Genomic DNA, 23,807 nt, shown 5'->3' on the forward strand with positions numbered 1-23,807 from the left:
TAGAACTTGGTCGATTGAACCACCCCGGACATGTGATTCAAATTTGGGATGGATTGGACATTCCGTTCGTGATTTATGGCATTTTTGTGATATAGGCCCCTCCTACTAACTTCGGAAGACGATTACGGCCGAACGATACGCACTACCAAAATTCTGCAGTTGGTGATTTAATCGGATATGTCCAGAGATCATGTGTGCCGATTTCTGTGAGATTTGGACAAAATCTGTAGGAGGAAAAGCAAAAAGTTTGTTTTGGACAAAATTCAAAATGGCGGAAAATCCATCATGGCGGAAATGGGCGTGGCCTATATGGGGAGATGCGTCATGACCCAAGGAATCCAGGGAAAAAATATTTTGATTTTACGACCTACGGTTCAAGAGTTATAAGCAAAAAGGTAAAGTGGGCTGTTATAGCGCCACCATGAGGCCGACCTATAAAATTATAATTTTAATTAATTTTAGTCATAATTAAGAAATATCCCTAAAAGTTTTGTAACTATAGTGATTACAGTCTCCGAGGAAAAAATACTTGAATGTGATTTTTTGCCTTTTCCCATTCATGTCAATGGGGAAATTTAATTCACTAATAAATTCATATCAATTAAACTATACAACATTTCTCTTAACAAAATACAAGCACACGATTCCCGATTTTTCCGGTCAATTTGACATATGGCTCAAGTGCGTACAGCGTACAGTGTGGGAGGTATAAAGTGACAAAAAAAAGACTACAGTGAAATAATAATAAAAAGAATAACTAGAAAGCAGTTCCTGTAGAAACTGCGTGGGCTCGCGTAAAATGCTTTGTATAAAGTTATTGCCGTGTCAAGTTTGAAACTCGGGGACCGGAGTAATGGTGTTACCATTGGTGGTCTAAGTCCATAATCAAAATTTCTGGACTGTAACATATTGTAAAGAAAAGTAGAAAATGTATTAAAGCTGAAGTAAAAGTTAAAAAAGTATGAACATTTGTAAAAACTATAGTTTAAGCATAAATAACTGCATAAAGCGGAAATAAAGTATGTGGAAGTAGTATGATGCCCAAAAAGGGGCAGAATAAAGTAAGTAAAGTATTACTGTCTACTAATGATTTGTAATGTATGAATAATGCTTTACAATGTATTCTTGATGAATCAAGAAAAGGTAAAAAAGAAAAAAAATAGTCAATCCAATGGAGTATACATATAAAAGCATTCATGAGCTTAACAGAAATAGCATACTTTTACATGTAAAAAGAAGGTTCAAATAGCATATAGGCCTATCTTTAAAAGCATAAACACAATGATTATTGATAATGGTCTAAGATATTTCTTTAAAAAAATATTAAGATAAAAAATATTAAGTTCTTTATTATTATTTTTTTCCTTTTAAGTTTAAAAAAAAGTTAAAGTTTAACATTTTTAATGTTTTTCATTTTTTTTAATTTTTTCATTTTTTAATCATGCTAATGCTAACATGCTAATGCTAACATGCTAACATGCTAATGCTAACATGCTAACATGCTAATGTTATCATGCTAATGCTATCATGCTAATGCTAACATGCTAATGCTAACATGCTAACATGCTAATGCTATCATGCTAACATGCTAATGCTAACATGCTAACATGCTAATGCTAACATGCTAACATGCTAATGCTAACATGCTAACATGCTAACATGCTAATGCTATCATGCTAACATGCTAACATGCTAATGTTAACATGCTAATGCTAACATGCTAATGCTAACATGCTAACATGCTAATGCTAACATGCTAATGCTAACATGCTAACATGCTAATGCTATCATGCTAACATGCTAACATGCTAATGTCAACATGCTAATGTTAACATGCTAACATGCTAATGCTATCATGCTAACATGCTAATGCTATCATGCTAATGCTAACATGCTAATTTTTAAGTTTTCATTTTTTTCATTTTTTTCAATTTTTTTCAATTTTTTCATTTTTTTTAATTTTTTTTAATTTTTTTTAATTTTTTAATTTTATTTTTATTTTTTTGAAAATATTTTTTTATAAACGTGTTTGTGTGTGTGTGTGTGCGTGCGTGCGTGCGTGCGTGCGTGCGTGCACTTGCGAGAGCTGTGTAAAGGCCAGCCAATAGGAAGACAGGGTGTGTGTGTGCGTGCGTGCATGCGTGCGTGCGTGCTCTTGCGAGAGCTGTGTAAAGGCCATCCAATTGCACAAATAGCAGACCTACAAGCCCACAAGGTATCGCAGAGCAACTCATTGAGATCTTGTAACTTTAATTTCAGCCCTGTAATTAAGCTCTTATATGTCTCAGCTGTGGAAGTGTAAAAGACAAAGAAGTGGCGCGCAACTTGAAGGTCTTGATCTTGAATGGTATTGAATGGGGGGAAACTATGCCCGAACAAATTGCTCTATCGCAAAAAGTAAAAGTCGAATGCAAATAATTCTTTCGCTGTGAGTGGCCTGAGATATTGAGGTACACCATGTGCGATTGTGGTGTTGGTACGATCGAAAATGTGGTTATAAGAGCGAGTTAAGAATTGTCATCGCGATAATTTCCTCGTAAGGATTTTACTATGGAGGTCAATGAGCAGATTGACTGTATTTGTGTCACTTAAAAGGCCGTAGTTCACATTCTGTATGTCTCTGTGTTTTGGTGGTCACATTGTGTGAAAGAGGACATGTGTGGCTACAAAATGACCAAAGGACATGCGTGTAAAGTGAATATCTTGGCCGGGACGGCAATTTGTTTGGTAAATTTTCAAGGAAAGATTTTCTGTTCTACGCACTCTAGTGAAAAAAGCCCGCACTCTAAGTTGGCACTAATTAGGCGAAACGGCCTGCGATTGAACTGCGATTTCGGAAAAACCGTTTAACGTATTCGAATACGGTTTGAACCACGAAAAAGTCCAGAGTCGTGTGAGCTTTCTAAAGTTTAAATCACGTTTCTACGACAAAGTATGCCAGAGTAATGAGGCTGCAAAAGTGAGGTTGATTTAGAGATAAATCCCATACATTGTCAATGGGAGGAAAAAACTATAAATAAAGTTAAATATTTTAAAAAGTATAAACTTTTTCAAAACAACTTTTTCACCAATTAAAGTTCAAAGATAGATGAACATTATAAAGTTTGAATGAAGTTTCAAAGTGAAAGTATGACGGAGTAATAAGAGCTCAAAAAAGTTAACTGTGAAAAATGGGACCTTTCTTCCATCGACTCTCACTATAAAGAATGTAAAAAAAAGTTAAAAAGTTAAAAAGTATAAAAAGTATAAAACTTTGTAAAAATAAAAATACAAGCACACATCACTGCAAAGAGCTGAACAGTTTGAAGTTTGAACTAAATTTCTAGCATAAAGTATGTGGAAGTAGTTAGGTGCCAAAAAAAGTGGCGGAAATTGGAATAAAGAAATATATAAATATAAACTGGCAGTAACAATTGTGTGCTCGCTGAGGCGAGCCCACAACTAGAAAGAGGCAATTCTGGGAAATTGCAAAGTGTGGTTGCCCACATCGCACCCGTCGAAAATGGAATCGCTTTTGTCTCTGCGTTGATGAAACCACCCTCGACATGTGATTCAAATTTGGGATGGATCGGACATTCCGTGCGTGAATTGTGGCGTTTTTTGTAAAATAGGCCCCTCCCACTAACTTGGGAAGACGATTACGACCGAACTATACAGAAGATCGCTGTTTTAATCGGATAGGTTGGCTGATATAGGCCCCTCCCAGTAATTATACCAGCCAATTACAATGTCAAGTCATCCTTTGTGATCATGCATAAGTCATTCAAAGAGGATTTCCCCCCCCCAAAATCATGTTTTTGCAACAAACGGGTATAGGCCCCTCCCAGTAATTTTGCCAGCCAATTACAATGTGAAGTCACCCTTTGTGATCATGCGTAAGTCATTCAAAGGGGATTTCCCCCCCAAAATCGTGTTTTTGCAACAAACGGGTAATTGTTTTTGCAATTGTAGCGCCCCCTATGGATGGAAATGGAATTGCTTTTGGCTCTGTGTTGATTAGGCCATCATCAACATGTGATTCAAATTTGGGGAGGATTGGACTTTCCGTTCGTGATTTGTGCAATCTTTTGTAAAATAGGCCCCTCCCACTAACTTTGGAAGCTGATTACGGACGAATGATATGGAATATGGAATTTCTGACTGTGCTGTTTTCATCGGATAGGTCCCGAGATCATGTGTACCGATTTCTGTGAGATTTGGACAAAATCTGTAGGAGGAGGAGCAAAAAGTGTGTTTTGAAGAAAATTCAAAATGGCGGGAAATCTATCTAGACGCAAATGGGCGGGGCCTATATGGGGAGATGCGTCATGACCCAAGGAATCCAGGGAAAAAATATTTTTGATTTTACGACCTACGGTTCAAGAGTTATACCCCAAAAGGTAAAGTTGGCTGTTATAGCGCCACCATGAGGCAGAACGTTATACTTCTAAGGTAATTAATTTTAGTAATTATTATGAATCTCTCCTCCAAGTCTTGTAAGTATAGCCCTTACGGTCTCAGAGGAAAAAATACTTGAAAGTGAGTTTTTGCATTTTCCCATTCATGTCTATGGGGAAATTTAATGCACTAATTAATTCATATCAATTAAACTATCCAACAAATGTCTTATCCCAATACACGCACACGATTCCCGATGTAGCCCGTCGTTTTGACATATGGCTCGAGTGCATGCGACAAAAACTGTGGGAGGTATAATGCGGCAAAATAAAGTTTATCTATAATAAAAAGAACTAGAAAGAGGCAATTCTGGGAAATTGCAAAGTGTGGTTGCCCACATCGCACCCGTCGAAAATGGAATCGCTTTTGTCTCTGCGTTGATGAAACCACCCTCGACATGTGATTAAAATTTGGGATGGATCGGACATTCCGTGCGTGAATTGTGGCGTTTTTTGTAAAATAGGCCCCTCCCACTAACTTGGGAAGACGATTACGACCGAACTATACAGAAGATCGCTGTTTTAATCGGATAGGTTGGCTGATATAGGCCCCTCCCAGTAATTATACCAGCCAATTACAATGTCAAGTCATCCTTTGTGATCATGCATAAGTCATTCAAAGAGGATTTCCCCCCCAAAATCATGTTTTTGCAACAAACGGGTATAGGCCCCTCCCAGTAATTTTGCCAGCCAATTACAATGTCAAGTCACCCTTTGTGATCATGCGTAAGTCATTCAAAGGGGATTTCCCCCCCAAAATCGTGTTTTTGCAAAAACGGGTAATTGTTTTTGCAATTGTAGCGCCCCCTATGGATGGAAATGGAATTGCTTTTGGCTCTGTGTTGATTAGGCCATCCTCAACATGTGATTCAAATTTGGGGAGGATTGGACTTTCCGTTCGTGATTTGTGCAATTTTTTGTAAAATAGGCCCCTCCCACTAACTTTGGAAGCTGATTACGGATGAACGATATGGAATATCGAAATTCTGACTGTGCTGTTTTCATCGGATAGGTCCCGAGATCATGTGTACCGATTTCTGTGAGATTTGGACAAAATCTGTAGGAGGAGGAGCAAAAAGTGTGTTTTGAAGAAAATGCTAATTTGCTGCAAATTCCTTCTAGACGGAAATGGGCGTGGCCTATATGGGGAGATGCGTCATGACCCAAGGAATCCAGGGGAAAACACATTTTGATTTTACGACCTACGGTTCAAGAGTTATACCCAAAAATGTAAAGTTGGCTGTTATAGCGCCACCATGAGGCCGACCGATATACTTCTAAGGTAATTAATTTTAGTAATTATTATGAATCTCTCCTCCAAGTCTTGTAAGTATAGCCCTTACGGTCTCAGAGGAAAAAATACTTGAAAGTGAGTTTTTGCATTTTCCCATTCATGTCTATGGGGAAATTTAATGCACTAATTAATTCATATCAATTAAACTATCCAACAAATGTCTTATCCCAATACACGCACACGATTCCCGATGTAGCCCGTCATTTTGACATATGGCTCGAGTGCGTGCGACAAAAACTGTGGGAGGTATAATGCGGCAAAATAAAGTTTATCTATAATAAAAATAAGAATAATAAAAGGTCACAAAAACAATAGTATGGTTGCCTTCAGGCAACCACACTAACTAGAAAGAGGCAATTCTGGGAAATTGCAAAGTGTGGTTGCCTACATCGCACCCGTCGAAAATGGAATCGCTTTTGGCTCTGCGTTGATTAAGCCACCCTCGACATGTGATTCAGATTTGGGATGGATCGGACATTCCGTGCGTGAATTGTGGCATGTTTTGTAAAATAGGCCCCTCCCACTAACTTCGGAAGACGATTACGGCCGAATGATACAGAAAATCTAAATTCTGACTGTGCTGTTTTAATCGGATAGGTCCGGAGATCATGTGTACCGATTTTTGTGAGATTTGGACAAAATCTGTAGGAGGAGGAGCAAAAAGTGTGTTTTGAACAAAATTCAAAATGGCGGGAAATCTATCTAGACGCAAATGGGCGGGGCCTATATGGGGAGATGCGTCATGACCCAAGGAATCCAGGGAAAAAATATTTTTGATTTTACGACCTACGGTTCAAGAGTTATACCCCAAAAGGTAAAGTTGGCTGTTATAGCGCCACCATGAGGCAGAACGTTATACTTCTAAGGTAATTAATTTTAGTAATTATTATGAATCTCTCCTCCAAGTCTTGTAAGTATAGCCCTTACGGTCTCAGAGGAAGAAATACTTGAAAGTGAGTTTTTGCATTTTCCCATTCATGTCTATGGGGAAATTTAATGCACTAATTAATTCATATCAATTAAACTATCCAACAAATGTCTTAGCAAAATACACGCACACGATTCCCGATGTAGCCCGTCGTTTTGACATATGGCTCGAGTGCGTGCGACAAGAACTGTGGGAGGTATAACGCGACAAAATAAAGTTTATCTATAATAAAAACAACAATAATAAAAGGTCACTAAAGCAATAGTATGGTTGCCCTCAGGGCAACCACACTAATAATAATAATAAAAGGTCACAAAAACAATAGTATGGTTGCCTTCAGGCAACCACACTAACTAGAAAGAGGCAATTCTGGGAAATTGCAAAGTGTGGTTGCCCACATCGCACCCGTCGAAAATGGAATCGCTTTTGTCTCTGCGTTGATGAAACCACCCTCGACCTGTGATTCAAATTTGGGATGGATCGGACATTCCGTGCGTGAATTGTGGCGTTTTTTGTAAAATAGGCCCCTCCCACTAACTTTGGAAGACGTTTACGGCCGAACGATACAGAAGATCTAAATTCTGTCTGTGCTGTTTTAATGGGATAGGTCCCGAGATCATGTGTACCGATTTTTGTGAGATTTGGTCAAAATCTGTAGGAGGAGTAGCAAAAAGTGTGTTTTGAACAAAATTCAAAATGGCGGGAAATCTATCTAGACGCAAATGGGCGTGGCCTATATGGGGAGATGTGTCATGACCCAAGGAATCCAAGGAAAAAATATTTTTTATTTTACGAGCTACGGTTCAAGAGTTATACCCCAAAAGGTAAAGTTGGCTGTTATAGCGCCACCATGAGGCCGACCGATATACTTCTAAGGTAATTAATTTTAGTAATTATTATGAATCTCTCCTCCAAGTCTTGTATGTATAGCCCTTACGGTCTCAGAGGAAAAAATACTTGAAAGTGAGTTTTTGCATTTTCCCATTCATGTCTATGGGGAAATTTAATGCACTAATTAATTCATATCAATTAAACTATTCAACAAATGTCTTAGCAAAATACACGCACACGATTCCCGATGTAGCCCGTCGTTTTGACATATGGCTCGAGTGCGTGCGACAAAAACTGTGGGAGGTATAATGCGGCAAAATAAGTTTATCTATAATGAAAAGAATAAAAGGTCACTAAAACAATAGTATGGTTGCCTTCAGGCAACCACACTAATAATAATAATAAAAGGTCACAAAAACAATAGTATGGTTGCCTTCAGGCAACCACACTAACTAGAAAGAGGCAATTCTGGGAAATTGCAAAGTGTGGTTGCCCACATCGCACCCGTCGAAAATGGAATCGCTTTTGGCTCTGCGTTGATTAAGCTACCCTCGACATGTGATTCAGATTTGGGATGGATCGGACATTCCGTGCGTGAATTGTGGTGTGTTTTGTAAAGTAGGCCCCTCCCACTAACTTCGGAAGACGATTACGGCCGAACGATACAGAAGATCTAAATTCTGACTGTGCTGTTTTAATCGGATAGGTCCGGAGATCATGTGTACCGATTTTTGTGAAATTTGGACAAAATCTGTAGGAGGAGGAGCAAAAAGTGTGTTTTGAACAAAATTCAAAATGGCAGGAAATCTATCTAGACGCAAATGGGCGGGGCCTATATGGGGAGATGCGTCATGACCCAAGGAATCCAGGGAAAAAATATTTTTGATTTTACGACCTACGGTTCAAGAGTTATACCCCAAAAGGTAAAGTTGGCTGTTATAGCGCCACCATGAGGCAGAACGTTATACTTCTAAGGTAATTAATTTTAGTAATTATTATGAATCTCTCCTCCAAGTCTTGTAAGTATAGCCCTTACGGTCTCAGAGGAAAAAATACTTGAAAGTGAGTTTTTGCATTTTCCCATTCATGTCTATGGGGAAATTTAATGCACTAATTAATTCATATCAATTAAACTATCCAACAAATGTCTTATCCCAATACACGCACACGATTCCCGATGTAGCCCGTCGTTTTGACATATGGCTTGAGTGCGTGCGACAAAAACTGTGGGAGGTATAATGCGGCAAAATAAAGTTTATCTATAATAAAAACATAAATAACAATAACTAGAAAGAGGCAATTCTGGGAAATTGCAAAGTGTGGTTGCCCACATCGCACCCGTCGAAAATGGAATCGCTTTTGGCTCTGCGTTGATGAATCCACCCTCGACATGTGATTCAGATTTGGGATGGATCGGACATTCCGTGCGTGAATTGTGCCCCTCCCACTAACTTGGGAAGACGATTACGACCGAACGATACAGAAGATCTAAATTCTGACTGTGCTGTTTTAATCGGATAGGTTGGCTGATATAGGCCCCTCCCAGTAATTATACCAGCCAATTACAATGTCAAGTCATCCTTTGTGATCATGCATAAGTCATTCAAAGAGGATTTCCCCCCCAAAATCATGTTTTTGCAACAAAGGGGTATAGGCCCCTCCCAGTAATTTTGCCAGCCAATTACAATGTCAAGTCACCCTTTGTGATCATGCGTAAGTCATTCAAAGGGGATTTCCCCCCCAAAATCGTGTTTTTGCAACAAACGGGTAATTGTTTTTGCAATTGTAGCGCCCCCTATGGATTGAAATGGAATTGCTTTTGGCTCTGTGTTGAGTAGGCCATCCTAAACATGTGATTCAAATTTGGGGAGGATTGGACTTTCCGCTCGTGATTTGTGCATTTTTTTGTAAAATAGGCCCCTCCCACTAAATTTGGAAGCTGATTACGGACGAACGATATGGAATATCGAAATTCTGACTGTGCTGTTTTCATCGGATAGGTCCCGAGATCATGTGTACCGATTTCTGTGAGATTTGGACAAAATCTGTAGGAGGAGGAGCAAAAAGTGTGTTTTGAAGAAAATGCTAATTTGCTGCAAATTCGTTCTAGACGGAAATGGGCGTGGCCTATATGGGGAGATGCGTCATGACCCAAGGAATCCAGGGAAAAAAATATTTTGATTTTACGACCTACGGTTGAAGAGTTATACCCAAAAATGTAAAGTTGGCTGTTATAGCGCCACCATGAGGCTGACCGATATACTTCTAAGGTAATTAATTTTAGTAATTATTATGAATCTCTCCTCCAACTCTTGTAAGTATAGCCCTTACGGTCTCAGAGGAAAAAATACTTGAAAGTGAGTTTTTGCATTTTCCCATTCATGTCTATGGGGGAATTTAATGCACTAATTAATTCATATCAATTAGACTATCCAACAAATGTCTTATCCCAATACACGCACACGATTCCCGATGTAGCCCATCGTTTTGACATATGGCTCGAGTGCGTGCGACAAAAACTGTGGGAGGTATAATGCGGCAAAATAAAGTTTATCTATAATAAAAAGAACAATAATAATAAAAGGTCACTAAAGCAATAGTATGGTTGCCTTCAGGCAACCACACTAACTAGAAAGAGGCAATTCTGGGAAATTGCAAAGTGTGGTTGCCCACATCGCACCCGTCGAAAATGGAATCGCTTTCGTCTCTGCGTTGATTAAGCCACCCTCGACATCTGATTCAGATTTGGGATGGATCGGACATTCCGTGCGTGAATTGTGGCGTTTTTTGTAAAATAGGCCCCTCCCACTAACTTTGGAAGACGATTACGGCCGAACGATACAGAATATCTAAATTCTGTCTGTGCTGTTTTAATGGGATAGGTCCCGAGATCATGTGTAATGATTTTTGTGAGATTTGGTCAAAATCTGTAGGAGGAGGAGCAAAAAGTGTGTTTTGAACAAAATTCAAAATGGCGGGAAATCTATCTAGACGCAAATGGGCGTGGCCTATATGGGGAGATGTGTCATGACCCAAGGAATCCAGGGAAAAAATATTTTTTATTTTACGACCTACGGTTCAAGAGTTATACCCAAAAATGTAAAGTTGGCTGTTATAGCGCCACCATGAGGCCGACCGATATACTTCTAAGGTAATTAATTTTAGTAATTATTATGAATCTCTCCTCCAAGTCTTGTAAGTATAGCCCTTACGGTCTCAGAGGAAAGAATACTTGAAAGTGAGTTTTTGCATTTTCCCATTCATGTCTATGGGGAAATTTAATGCACTAATTAATTTATATCAATTAAACTATCCAACAAATGTCTTATCCCAATACACGCACACGATTCCCGATGTAGCCCGTCGTTTTGACATATGGCTCGAGTGCGTGCGACAAAAACTGTGGGAGGTATAATGCGGCAAAATAAAGTTTATCTATAATAAAAAGAACTAGAAAGAGGCAATTCTGGGAAATTGCAAAGTGTGGTTGCCCACATCGCACCCGTCGAAAATGGAATCGCTTTTGTCTCTGCGTTGATGAAACCACCCTCGACATGGGATTCAAATTTGGGATGGATCGGACATTCCGTGCGTGAATTGTGGCGTTTTTTGTAAGATAGGCCCCTCCCACTAACTTGGGAAGACGATTACGACCGAACGATACAGAAGATCTAAATTCTGATTGTGCTGTTTTAATCGGATAGGTCCGGAGATCATGTGTACCGATTTTTGTGAGATTTGGACAAAATCTGTAGGAGGAGGAGCAAAAAGTGTGTTTTGAACAAAATTCAAAATGGCGGGAAATCTATCTAGACGCAAATGGGCGTGGCCTATATGGGGAGATGCGTCATGACCCAAGGAATCCAGGGAATTTTTATTTTTTATTTTACGACCTACGCTTAAAGAGTTATACCCCAAAAGGTAAAGTTGGCTGTTATAGCGCCACCATGAGGCAGAACGTTATACTTCTAAGGTAATTAATTTTAGTAATTATTATGAATCTCTCCTCCAAGTCTTGTAAGTATAGCCCTTACGGTCTCAGAGGAAAAAATACTTGAAAGTGAGTTTTTGCATTTTCCCATTCATGTCTATGGGGAAATTTAATGCACTAATTAATTCATATCAATTAAACTATCCAACAAATGTCTTATCCCAATACACGCACATGATTCCCGATGTAGCCCGTCGTTTTGACATATGGCTCGAGTGCGTGCGACAAAAACTGTGGGAGGTATAATCCGGCAAAATAAAGTTTATCTAGTATAATAAGAAGAAATAAAAGGTCACTAAAGCAATAGTATGGTTGCCTTCAGAAATAAAAGGTCACTAAAGCAATAGTATGGTTGCCTTCAGGCAACCACACTAATAATAATAATAAAAGGTCACAAAAACAATAGTATGGTTGCCTTCAGGCAACCACACTAATAAAAGGTCACAAAAACAATAGTATGGTTGCCTTCAGGCAACCACACTAATAATAATAAAAGGTCACAAAAACAATAGTATGGTTGCCTTCAGGCAACCACACTAATAAGCTTCGGTGATCTCTGCATCGCAGTGAAATTAAATCAATGAATGATCATATAGACAGGCAGGGCTGTATTTTACTCAGGATTTAACTGATTCGAATCAGATTCGGGATTTTAATTCTGAATGTTAATATATCTACATATATGACAACTTATTTCAATTGACGACAATCTGTCGTCGTCATTGCTGTCAGTTCTGAGCAAAGAGACACTACTCTTGTGTGCACATTGTCATAAGAGATAAAGCATGGTTTCCATGTCATAAATATGAACTTGGGGCCCGGGCGGCTGGCGTAGCCGACTGGGCACCTTGGCTGGTAATCCAGTCTGGCAGTGTGCCCCGGGTTCGACTCCCGATCCCGACGGCCTTTGCTGTGTGTCACCCCCCCATCTCTCTCCCCATTTCATGTCGGCCTACTGTATACCTATCCCTCTAAAAAATAAAGGCGAAAGCCACAAAAAATATCTTATAAAACAAACCAAAAAAAACTATTTTGCGTTTAATCCATATGTGTTCTTTTGAAAAATGGAGCAGAGACACCAGAGCTAACTAAAAATATCTTATAAAACAAACAAAAAAAACAATCTTGCGTTGAATCCATATGCGTTCTTTTGAAAAACGGAGCAGAGACACCAGAGCTAACTGACGCTATAGTAGGAAGAAATCAACAGGCAAAACCAACAAAAACGAATCAAATGAGGCAATAAGACTATTCGAATCGCAGATTTTCAGGGGTTAAGTCTCTGATTATAACACATTTTGTGTGAATGTGCGTGTGTGTGTGACTGTCAGGACTATTGGAGATGTCTTAAATGTGAAGAGCTGAATCCACCGTTGCCCAGAAATTGTAACCGTTGCTGGTCTCTACGTCAGGATTGGCTGCGAGAGGTGTTACCCCGTGCAACTCCCAGCACTAACCCCAGTCCCCTGCCCCCCACACCCTCCCCTGGACCCCCCAAATCGGCATCGGCAGAATGTCCAGGTAACAAATGTGTGATGTTTAATATCGTCGCTGTCGGGACAAAACCTTGTATGCCCATATTTCAACTTGGAATGTTTTTTCCATAATTGTCTTCGCTGACCATTTGGTTGCGCGTATGTCGTGTGCACAACTAAAGCTTGTGACTAAATTATGACAACATTGGGTCCATTGGAACTCTTTAAAGTAACGCTTGTGGACATGTGAGGTTTCTGCCCGACAGTAACGGTATTCTCAATATTGGGCTGGAATTAAACTTGTGAATAACGGGTTTCAATTTTAAGTCCTAAAAGTACGGTAGGTATTGTATAACATTCATAGACGGCTGCTTTATTGAATTTGTGTGCCATTTGATTACAGCCTGTTTCATCGGGGTGGAGTAGTATATTTTCATTATTACAGCTTCATTTCATATAATGGTTTCCCCACACAACGCACATGCGTGTGCACACACACACACACACACACACACACACACACACACACACACACACACGGTATTTATTTGTTCTTGAACATGTGAACCACTTAAACCCAATTATACTTCATTTAAAATGTACTTGAGTGTATGTAATTGAGTGTTTACGTGAGTATATACATTGTCCACCAGTACTAATTAGACTGTGGCCTGTGATCTGTTAACACTCATATCGTCCTAGACGGAGGTCTCCGTCCTATTAAATAATTACGCCCAGCGCCCAGGACGGAGACGAATCAAAAGACGTAACATTATTTGTTTCATAACAAAGCGCACCGGTCTACAGGCTCTATTGGGCAACATTCAATGTCATTTACGGTTGGTCCGTCATCCAAAGTGGTCCACCTCCATTTTAATGGATGAGATCAAAAATCAAAGCGTGAATAACTTAATCTAAATCAATGATTCCAATTCAAACAAAAGATTACGCTTTGACGGCCCATCGCTGTCCCGTCGCGTTAGAAGTAATCATACCTCCGTGGTTGTCGATCCTCCCACAGGTCTTTTGGCTTCATGCTATTATATCTAGCACAAAGCAAGATGGCGTTGTGTCACCTTGAAATCGGCTCTGGAAGTTGCTATTCAGCCACTAAACACGGTCGCTTTGTTCATCCACCGCGATCTGAGCTGGAATACTCATTAAAAGGACTAGAAATGGCTCAGCCACCACCTTTCTCGTTTTGCATTGAGCCTGAAGGGAAGGCCAATCGAACGAGAGGTTTAATTTGCTGTAAGACAACATTACATGTTTATCATTAAATAGAACGCTAAATAACACATTAATGGCGTATTTGGCGACATGGGAGGTCCTGAATAAGACGTAAAAGAAGTATGTCCTTCCACGCGCTACGTCCGACGTCCGTCCGGGGAAACTATCCCGTCAGGTTAAAAGAAGCAGCTTGGACTCCTCATGCATAGAAGGAAGCATGAGGTCAAGCAATTAGAATTTTTTCTAGTTAATCAGGTTGTACTTTTTTTTATGACACTGGGTAAAAAAAATGGGTTGCAAATAATGTGGGATAAAAAAAAAAGTACAACCTGATTTAACTAGAAAAAGAATCTTATTGCTTTCCGTCCTTTCTCCTCTAGGTGTTGAGGATGAGGGAATTGATGTCCCTGACGGGAGGAGAACCTGCACTCCACTCCCTCCACGTGGGACTCCATCCCCCGGTCCGTCTTCCCAGGAGTTTTCACAGACCTCCTCCATGGCCTCGACCATCTCTGCTCCTCCTTCCCTGAACCCCTCCATTCCAGCCCCCTCCTCTCTTACCTCTCTTGCCGCAGATCCCGCCTTGGACCTGTGCATGATATGCCAGTCCGAGCCCAAAAACGGCTGCATAGTCCACGGAAAGACTGGACATCTGATGGCCTGCTTCAGGTGTGCGAGAAAGCTGAAGAGGCGCAACAAAGTGTGCCCGGTCTGCCGGGAGCCAATTCAGATGGTGGTCAAAACATTCTTCTGTTGATCTCATCAGAAGCAGAACTCCTTGGAGGCAGAGGTGGACATTTACTTAAGTAAATCTGTTACAAATTTGAGTACAAATTTTGTACTCAAGTCAGTACTTAAGCAGAAATTCTGTACTTAAGTACATTTACTTAAGTAAATTTACTTAAGTGTCCACCTCTGCTTGGAGGAGAGTAATATTGATGTAAGAGTAACTATTTTGCTGTTCAATACATTTTAGTTACTTTAGTTAAAAAATGGGCCAATTTCAAAATAAGAGCCACTTTTCTTGGAAGCTTGTTAATAATGATTAGTTAATACTAGTTTAGGTGGTTGACACCAGAGCTAACTGACGCATAACCAACAAAAACGAATCAAATATGACAATGGCGTCTTCGACTGACTATTCACATCGCAGATTTTCAGGGGTTACGGCTCTGATTATAACACATTTTGTGTGTGTGTGTGTGTGTGTGTGTGAATGTCGGGTGTCTTAAATGTGAAGAGCTGAATCCACCCTTGCCCAGACATTGCAATCGGGTGTTCCCCCGTGCACTTCCCAGCACTAACCCCAGACCCCTGCCCCCCACACCCTCCCCTGAACCCCACTAATCAGCATCAGCAGAATGTCCAGGTAACAAAGTGTGCCCGGTCTGCCGGGAGCCAATACAGGCGGTGATCAAAACATTGTTCAATTGATCATCTCATCACACACCTGAAGCAGAACTCCTTGGAGGAGAGTAATATTGATGTAAGAGTAACTAGTTGGCTGTCCAATCCATTCTAGTCACTTAGTTTTTTTTCTACAAGATAAGTAGGAAAATCGAGATTTGCTGTTTTTGCAGTTTTCTTTGTTCAACTGTTTTTTGGCAGTATTATTTTGTTTCGAATTGGGCTGGGTGTATATATATATATATATATCGACTACATCGATATTTGATATGAGACTTGGGTCTATCTGGTTTTTGGATATTATTTTTATTTGGGGGGGGGTTTAATCACTGGCCATGGTTTTATACTTGGTGTAATTGTACAAGAAATTGTGAAAATAGCCGATCTCCAAGCTCCCAATGCGCGTCATCGACGCGTGAGCTTGTAGATCGGCTATTTTAACAATTTCTTTTTGAAAATTTTTAAAAATGTCAAATCACAATACAATGGGTAATATCAATGTTGAGTTCTTTAATTTAAAAAAATAATGTTTGTCCATATCGCCCCAGCCCTGTTGTACAGTTTGTACATTGTACACACAGTTTGTGTGATGTTTAAATGTATATTTGTTTTTGAAGTTTTTTTATTTAATGTATAGAAAGTATATTTAAAGTAGTAGTTCACCCAAAAGATTACTTATTTCCTATCAATTACAAACCCCATGAAGCCTTGAAATCATGGAGTTTTTTTGGAATGCGACAAAAATATTAAGATCTCCATGAATTCAAGACTTCTTGGGGTGTGTTCTTGTTTAAAAATAAGTGATATTTTGAGTGAACTACTCTTTCAAAGTTCCGAAATTTATATAAAAATAAAAGTTCAAAGTTTAAGTTCCCAAATCTCTTTATTGAATTTATTTAAATAAAATTGCACATCGAGACTGGCAGGTATAGAGGAGTAATGGAAGAACCTAGCAGATTTGCACGTACTGTGACGTGATATGAGAATGAGTTCCATCTTATTTATATCTTAAATGAGCTGAGGCAAACCTTATTTAATAGATGCAAAAACATGGTAGTAAAATGGGTAGGTAAAAGAAACATTTAGGCAAAGTCAAATGACTCCCCATGGACTAATGTATTTGTTTTGGAATGGAGAGCTAACTGGATTGGATTCTGTAACAACGCATAATACTGGTAATGAATTCCTTAATACAATTCTTCACCAATGTGTTTGTAAAGGTGTCTCACAAAGACTGAAATTCAGTTTCCCTATGCCTAGGGGAATCTGTGACAGCTACTGAAAGTTGGGTATGCAGGCATTAGGCAAAATTTACAAAATATATTTCTGCTTGAAATAGCATGTGAGGGGTCATAGTTTTATTCATGATTCTGAATCCATTGCAACTGCAAACATTTGTTTTGAAAAACAGCCATATCCACTTTTCATGTCATCACATTAGCCCAATGAGTGTTTTTCGTGCAAAACAAATGCTGGATAGTGGGTGCTGTACAGTTGTCAAAAGTGATTTCCATTTCCCAGGTAACACTATATAGCAGTTACAACAAGTGTAACAACTAGATGGCAGCCCTACTCCGTCAATGTTATTGGCAGCCCTTGGTTCCAATTTGTACACTGAGTTAAAATTTAAACGAACACAGAATTTTACAGGATAGATTGGGGTCCTAGGATTATTTTTTTTAAGATATTTTTTGCGGCTTACGCCTTTTATTGATTTTTTTGAAGGGACAGACAGTAGGCTGACAGGAAACGGGAGAGAGATGGGGGGATGACATGCAGTAAAGGCCGTGTCGGGTCCGGGAGTCGAACCCGCGGCACACTGCGACTGGATCACCAGTCCGGTGCCCAGACCGTTACGCTACGGCCTGGGCCAGGTCCTAGGATTATTAATAATTAGTATTACATCAAAATAAAAGTTCCATTTTTGCACACGCTTATTTTAGGATTTAAACTCGCTAATTGATTAGATTATTAGCTGGAGCAGTGGTTCCCAAAGTGGGGTCCGGGGACCGCAAGGGGTCTCAAGGAGTTCCAGGTGGTCCCCATGCTAAATGATAGTTAGGAACCAAATGGACACTTATGGGTCTGTAACTCTTGAGAGTGTGCAAATGGAACAAAATGGACCCTAACTTGTCCATTTGGTTCCATTTGTACACCGAGTTAAATTTACATTGATTTTACAATATAAATTGGGGATCCCAGAGATAGAAATGCCATTAAATGGGGGTCCGTAGACTAATGCATGTCAAACTGGGGGTCCTTGAAATTAAACGGGTTGAGAATCACTGCTAGAGCCGTAAAAATCTTCTCTTATGGGGCCCCCTGGCATATCTCTTCAAATGGGGGTCCGTGAGGGGGTCCTTTGCATGAAAATGTTTGGGAACCACTGAGCTAGAGAGAGTTTAAATCTTAATTAAAACAGCTCAGTGGTCCAAAGTGGGCCACTGTGACTGGTCTGGTGGTGGTGGTCCCCGGACCAGAAGTTGAGAAACTGGTGGTCCGCCTCCCGATAACAGCCAATGAGAATTACACCCGGAAAGAAGTTCCTCTTGACCATAGGCTCTCGACTCTCGACACCAACGAGCCACCACGTGAATCAAACAGTCATTTAACAACAAGCATGGTTCCCCCAGCAGGACTCAACAGACCCAAGACAGTAAGTAAGAGATTAAATACTATAATAAACAATGATATGTAACGCTACATTACATTACTGGTGGTATTTGATGAGACTGAGCCTGAATAAACTCCTGGTGTTTAGCTGTTAGCATCCATGCTAGCTCTAGCTCAGTGTGGTTCATAGCTCTGCCTCTAATGCAGTTCAACGGCATTAGACCTATGGACCAGTCCAGAGCTAAGTGGTGTGGTTCCCAAACTTTTTCATGTCAAGGACCCCCAAATTGACACTAATTAGCCCGCGGACCCTTGAAGAGATATGCCAGGGACCCAATAAGAGAAGATTTTCACTACGGCTCTAGCAGTGATTCTCAAACAGTTTTATTTCAAGGAGGACATGCATTAGTCTACGGACCCCCATTTAATTGCATTTCTATCTCTGGGACCCCCAATTTATGTTGTAAAATCAATGTTAATTTAACTCTGAGAGTGTACAAATGGACCCGGGGTCCATTTTGTTCCATCAGACAAGCATCTTGCAATGGGTCTGGTCCACAAGACTCGATACACCACTAAGATACCCATGTACCTGTCTAAATACTTCCTTAATGTAAACGAAGTCCACACCCAGGCCACAACACCAGAGGGAGTGCAACAAACCATGTACAACCCAGATTCGGCACAAACAAGGGACTAAATTATTTTCGCTCCTATGCCACCAAAATGTGGAACACCCTACCAACAGTCATTAAGACATGTGAATCCCTTGACTCCTTCAAAACCGCTCTCAAAGGGCACCTACGGATGGCTGCAATTCGAAACTACCCTCTGTAAAATCTGAATCCCCCCACCGCCCCCTCCCCCCTTTCCCCTCACTGTATATGTATCTTTTCCCTTTTTGCTTCCTATATGATGAATTCCTGTTCTGTTCTACATAGAAGTGTCTATTTGTATGTCTCTAAATGTTTTGATGAATTGAACAATGTGGACCCTGTTGTAAACAAGTGTAATGCTTAATTGGGTCGTCCACTCACAGTTAACAGTCTTTGTATTGAGTTTGTGCTTGAAATGTACTGTAATTCTACAAACTGTTAATAAATATATCAATCAATCAATCAATCCATTTGACAAAACATTGTTGGCACCTCCATGTTTTTACATTATTCTTATTTTTACATCAGTGATTGATTGAAGTATTTATTAACAGTTTGCAGAATTACAGTACATTTCAAGTACAACTCAATACAAAAACTGTCAACTGTGAGTAGACAACACCATAAAGTATTACACTTGTTTACAAGAGCGTCCACCATTTTCAATTCATAACATTTAGAGACGTACAAATATACACTTCTATATAGCCAAAAACAGGAAATCATCATAGAGGAGGTAAAACAAAAATAAAGGAGGGGGAAAAAAAGTGAGGGGAAAAGGGGGTGGGTGGGGGTTTCAGAATTTACGGGTGCCAGTTTTGAATGGCAGCCGTCCGTCTGTAGGTGCCCTTTGAGAGCGATTTTGAAGGAGTCAAGGGATTTGCATGTCTTAATGACTGTTGGTAGGGCGTTCCACATTTTGGTGGCATAGAAATTAATTTAGTCCCTTGTTTGTGCCGAATCTGGGTTGCACATGGTTTGTTGAACTCCCTCTGGTGTTGTGGGTGTGGACTTCGTTGACATTAAGGAAGTATTTAGACAGGTACACAGGTATCTTGGTGGTGTATCGAATCTTGTGGACCTCACCAGACCCATTGCAAGATGCTGTACTCTGTCGTCAACCCTAAGCCATTTCAGCCTGTCAAAGGCTGGAATGGAATGACAGGGGTGAGGTGGGTTCAGGGAGTGAGGCCAAGTAGTAACCTGACCAGTTTGTTTTGAGTTTGTTTGTGCCACGTCATACACACAATGTCAGACTATAAACCACTATTTTGTTTTAGCCTCGCAGACACACAACCTTATTGTCGTTGGGTAAGATTTTGTCCACAATTCTATGCTGTATTAATCATGTGGTACCACAGATAACAGGCAAAGTATAGATCTCTCTTAAGAGTTAAAGATCTAAAGGGTCCACCGGTTCATATGTTTACCAGCTTTCATCACCATCATTTACCTGCAGACCACCTTGAACGCCCTCAAGGACCACTGGTTGAAAACCACTGTAATAAAGTATTCAATCAATCAGTCAAAGTGACATAAGGACCGTTATTACATTACACAAAAAATCACTTGCAAAATCGGTGGCCACCATGACGAGTAAAAACAGAGAGAAGGGGCTGGGGAGATCCGTGGTTTGCTCTTCACCACGGCTAATAGGCCTTTAAAAGGTGACTCATTTCTTTCTGAAAAGATGCCTCTGGGTTGACAGAGAACATGTTTGAGAAGCACATCATGTGTACATCTTCTATGTTCTTGCAGGAGCTGGGCAAGAATCTGTTCAAGCGGCGGAGAGTGCTAAGCAAACAGAAGAGGAGGAATCACCAGATAGTTGGAGCTGTGGTTGACAAGGGCCTGATCACTGCTCACCATCTGAAGAAAAGAAGGTACGTAATGCTGACATCTTACTGAATGCTGAACTAAATGCATACAGTTCAGTACACACACAGACACACCACTGGCGGCTGTGGATCAGGTCGTAGAGCAGGTCGTCCAATGATCCCTGGGTCGCCGGCTCCTGTCCACATGTCCAAGTGTCCTTGAGCTCGCCACCATTGGTGTGGGAAGTGAGGACACTGGCGTCGACTGTTCGCCTCTTTACCTCCCAATGTATAATGAATTAACCATTGTAAAGCGCTTTGAGCACTTGGAAAAGCGCTATAAAAATGCAATTCATTATTATTACGCACACACACTTGTGGGAATGATTGCCATGCACAATATTAATTCAGATATATTACATTATTATATTCATATTGAAGTCATTGCTGAATGGTGAAAAGTAGATGGTACGACCCCTCCCCACTAACAACTGGTGCTCTTAAGGCGCACTGGCTGCTCTGAGAACTACAAAGCCATTGACAGTCACATTATTATTGCATCATCAATGTCGGTAAAAATAATCAGGATTATTTTTAGATATGTTTGATACCAATGTGGCATTGATAGATTATATCAGTGTGTACCCCAGTTCCATCACGGGTGTCCAGTGAATGGCCAAGAGCCTCTTGTGGGTCACGACCAGTAAAACAAAATAGTGGAATGTCACTTTCCTGTGTAGTAGTATTTTCGTCCAGTGTTTTCCTACAGGAACATTCCTAATTCCGAATGTGCTCTCTTGAAAAATGTTGTTGGGAAATGTGGGTGGGTGTGTTGTCCTGTCTCCCCCCCCCCCCCCCCCCCCCCCGTCGTCGTCGTCGTCGTTAGTTTGGTTTGTCGCTCTATTTTCAGTAACTGAACAAAGTATTTTTTGTATATTTTTCATATTGTGCATATTTATGTTTTTATTTATTTTCTTGGGGACTTCTTCTGCCTTTTATTATTGATGGTTAACAGTGAGTAGACTGACAGGAAATGGGGAGAAAGAGAAAGGGAGTGACACTCGGCAAAGGCTGTCGGGTTCGGGCCTAGTTGTCTGGACTGCTACACTAGCTGCCCGGGCCCATAATTTGTTCATATTTGACCTGACTCCTATACGGTAGCCTAACAGTGTGTGTTGTGTTTCGCCCTCAGAACTAGTCCAAGAGCCAACATCACCTTATCTGGGAAGAAGAAAAACAAGCTTCTTAAGCAGCTGCGCCACATGGAAAAGGAAAAGGAAGGTAAGGAAGAACCAGTGGATTCCCCAAATTGTTTCCATCCAGTTTTAGCAATGCACACTGGCACACTCCTATTTAGCAGCACAAATGTAGTTATAAATGGCCGCTAGTGTTTAGAGATTTGACTTGTGAGTCTGGTGCCTGGCTGCACACTCTAATTCACACTCTATTTATTCTTTTTTTCTTTCTGCTTTCTGTCTTGCCTCCATAGCTGAGCCAGTAATGCAACCAAAGAAAGAGGCCTCTTTATCTGTGCCAGCCAAAAAGAAGAAAGGGGTTGGATCCCAGGTGGATGTGGAAATGGCAGATGTGGAATGAGAGTAGGGTGATAAAAATGATCCAATTTTGGCTCTCAGCCACGGACAATATCCAGTATTTGAACTGGAGAGGGGCACACGCACACGGGTGTTTCTTTGCCATCTAATGGAGAACTGAACAGGGAATATGATCTACAGGATGTCCTGAAAAGTCTGGAATCACAATGATAAATATTAATAACACAACATAGTTTGGATTGGAGTTGTCTCCACCGTGCCACTGAGAATCTTTTTCCATTTTGCTGCTGGTGTCAGCTTGAAGGGGGAAAAAAATATTTGGAGAACGTCCTCTGCTAGCTGTGAATTACCAACTGAGATGTGCATTGTCACAACCTCACCTACTGGTAATGCATGGTGATAGAAATAGGCTCTTATTTACTGCAGTAAATAAAGTGGGCCTCTTCCTTACCAATTATACTAACTAGGATCTGTTCCATTTAGTGTAGCACAGTGGTTCTCAAAGTTTTTAATTTCAAGGACCCCTACAAGTGTCAAATGGAACCTGGGGCCATCATCAAAATTTATATTTTCTGTTAAGACCTACCGAGTTGTTTCAATCAGTTATTTTATATATTATATAAATATTGGCAGAAGACAATTGCATGAAGAAATATAGTAATAAAACTGGGTGTAAAATATAAACATTTGACTGAAATGTTGTAGGGTTTGTGATCCTGTGTGTGTGAAAGGTCCACAGACAGGCATTCCTTCTATGCTATCATCAACCAGTTTTTCTTTTGTGGTCTGCAATTATTATGGATGTAATTAAAGGCTATTTCAACTGTTATGCATCTGACTTGTATTTATTTTCTATATTTCATTATATTAGGTAGGCCTATTTGTTCAGATTTGGTTTGGATTGAGAACCTTAAAGCCCAAGTCACTTCATTAACAATGTATAAACAAACTATTTAATTCACAGCAATATTCTACAGTAAGCCATCACTGTTGCCGTTTTCAGTGTCCCGATAACAGTGGTAGGACATTGAAAACAAATTGGTGCAAGTGCATTCATATAGTTTGGGACATGCGTGTGTTTATTCTTCTAACAACGAATCATATGTTTCTATTTCTGTTCTGTGCATCTTCGGTCACCCCAGCCACCTGCATGTCCTCTCGCTGCATCCATAAACCTCATTAGGCCTTCCCCTTCATCTACCTCTCCTCAGGTGAGGGGTACCTCATCTCTCCTCTGCACGAAACATCTCAACCTCGTCCGTCTTGTCTTATCCTTTTTTTATCTCATGTCATTTATGATCCTGTCAATCCTTGTCACTCCTAATGACAATTGTCAGCTCCTGTGTCTTCGTCAGTGCCACTGTTTCCAAGCCGTAAAGCATGGCTGTTCTCACAGCTGTCTGTCTTATATTTTCTCTTGCTCGTACCCTTCTGTCACAAATCACCATACATACCCGGGACCTTGGTGTTATTTGCACCACGATCTAACCAACTGAAACAGACAGACTGTGTGTGTGTGTGTGTGCGTGCGTGCGTGTGTGTGTGTGTGTGTGTGTGTGTGGCAATCAGCTGCAAA

General features: G+C 40.3%; 2 protein-coding genes across 5 annotated transcripts in view; both read left to right on the plus strand.

Annotated features, from left to right (window-relative positions):
* The window catches only part of mdm2 (MDM2 proto-oncogene), a 32,251-nt gene extending 15,787 nt beyond the window's left edge, over window positions 1-16,464 (plus strand). For 3 of the 4 annotated variants that reach the window (XM_083757883.1, XM_083757882.1, XM_083757880.1), the window contains exons 12-14: window positions 12,812-13,001; window positions 14,566-14,938; window positions 15,040-16,464. In XM_083757883.1, the coding sequence (XP_083614009.1) occupies window positions 12,812-13,001; window positions 14,566-14,938; window positions 15,040-15,043 (567 nt within the window). In that variant the 3' untranslated portion in view covers window positions 15,044-16,464. Of the gene's footprint in view, window positions 1-12,811; window positions 13,002-14,565; window positions 15,013-15,039 lie in introns of those variants that run through there. The other variant, XM_083757881.1, reaches the window with a different exon arrangement.
* A 1,659-nt stretch (window positions 16,465-18,123) lies between these two features.
* Window positions 18,124-23,060, plus strand: c4h11orf98 (chromosome 4 C11orf98 homolog). Its single transcript, XM_083757484.1, has 4 exons — window positions 18,124-18,248; window positions 20,620-20,744; window positions 21,871-21,959; window positions 22,168-23,060. The coding sequence occupies exons 1-4, from the start codon at window positions 18,213-18,215 to the stop codon at window positions 22,272-22,274; spliced, it is 357 nt and encodes a 118-aa protein (XP_083613610.1). The 5' UTR covers window positions 18,124-18,212; the 3' UTR covers window positions 22,275-23,060.
* The last annotated feature ends 747 nt before the right edge of the window (window positions 23,061-23,807 follow it).

The sequence above is a fragment of the Protomyctophum parallelum genome, assembly GCF_964188405.1.
Source record: "Protomyctophum parallelum genome assembly, chromosome: 22".
NCBI lineage: Eukaryota > Metazoa > Chordata > Actinopteri > Myctophiformes > Myctophidae > Protomyctophum > Protomyctophum parallelum.

Bases quoted from the DNA above. Each gene is read 5' to 3' on its own strand.
- c4h11orf98 (XM_083757484.1), top strand. From the start codon at position 18,213: ATGGTTCCCCCAGCAGGACTCAACAGACCCAAGACA. The intron at 20,745-21,870 runs GTACGTAATGCT...TTTCGCCCTCAG, and splicing joins CACCATCTGAAGAAAAGAAG to AACTAGTCCAAGAGCCAACA. The intron at 21,960-22,167 runs GTAAGGAAGAAC...TTGCCTCCATAG, and splicing joins CATGGAAAAGGAAAAGGAAG to CTGAGCCAGTAATGCAACCA.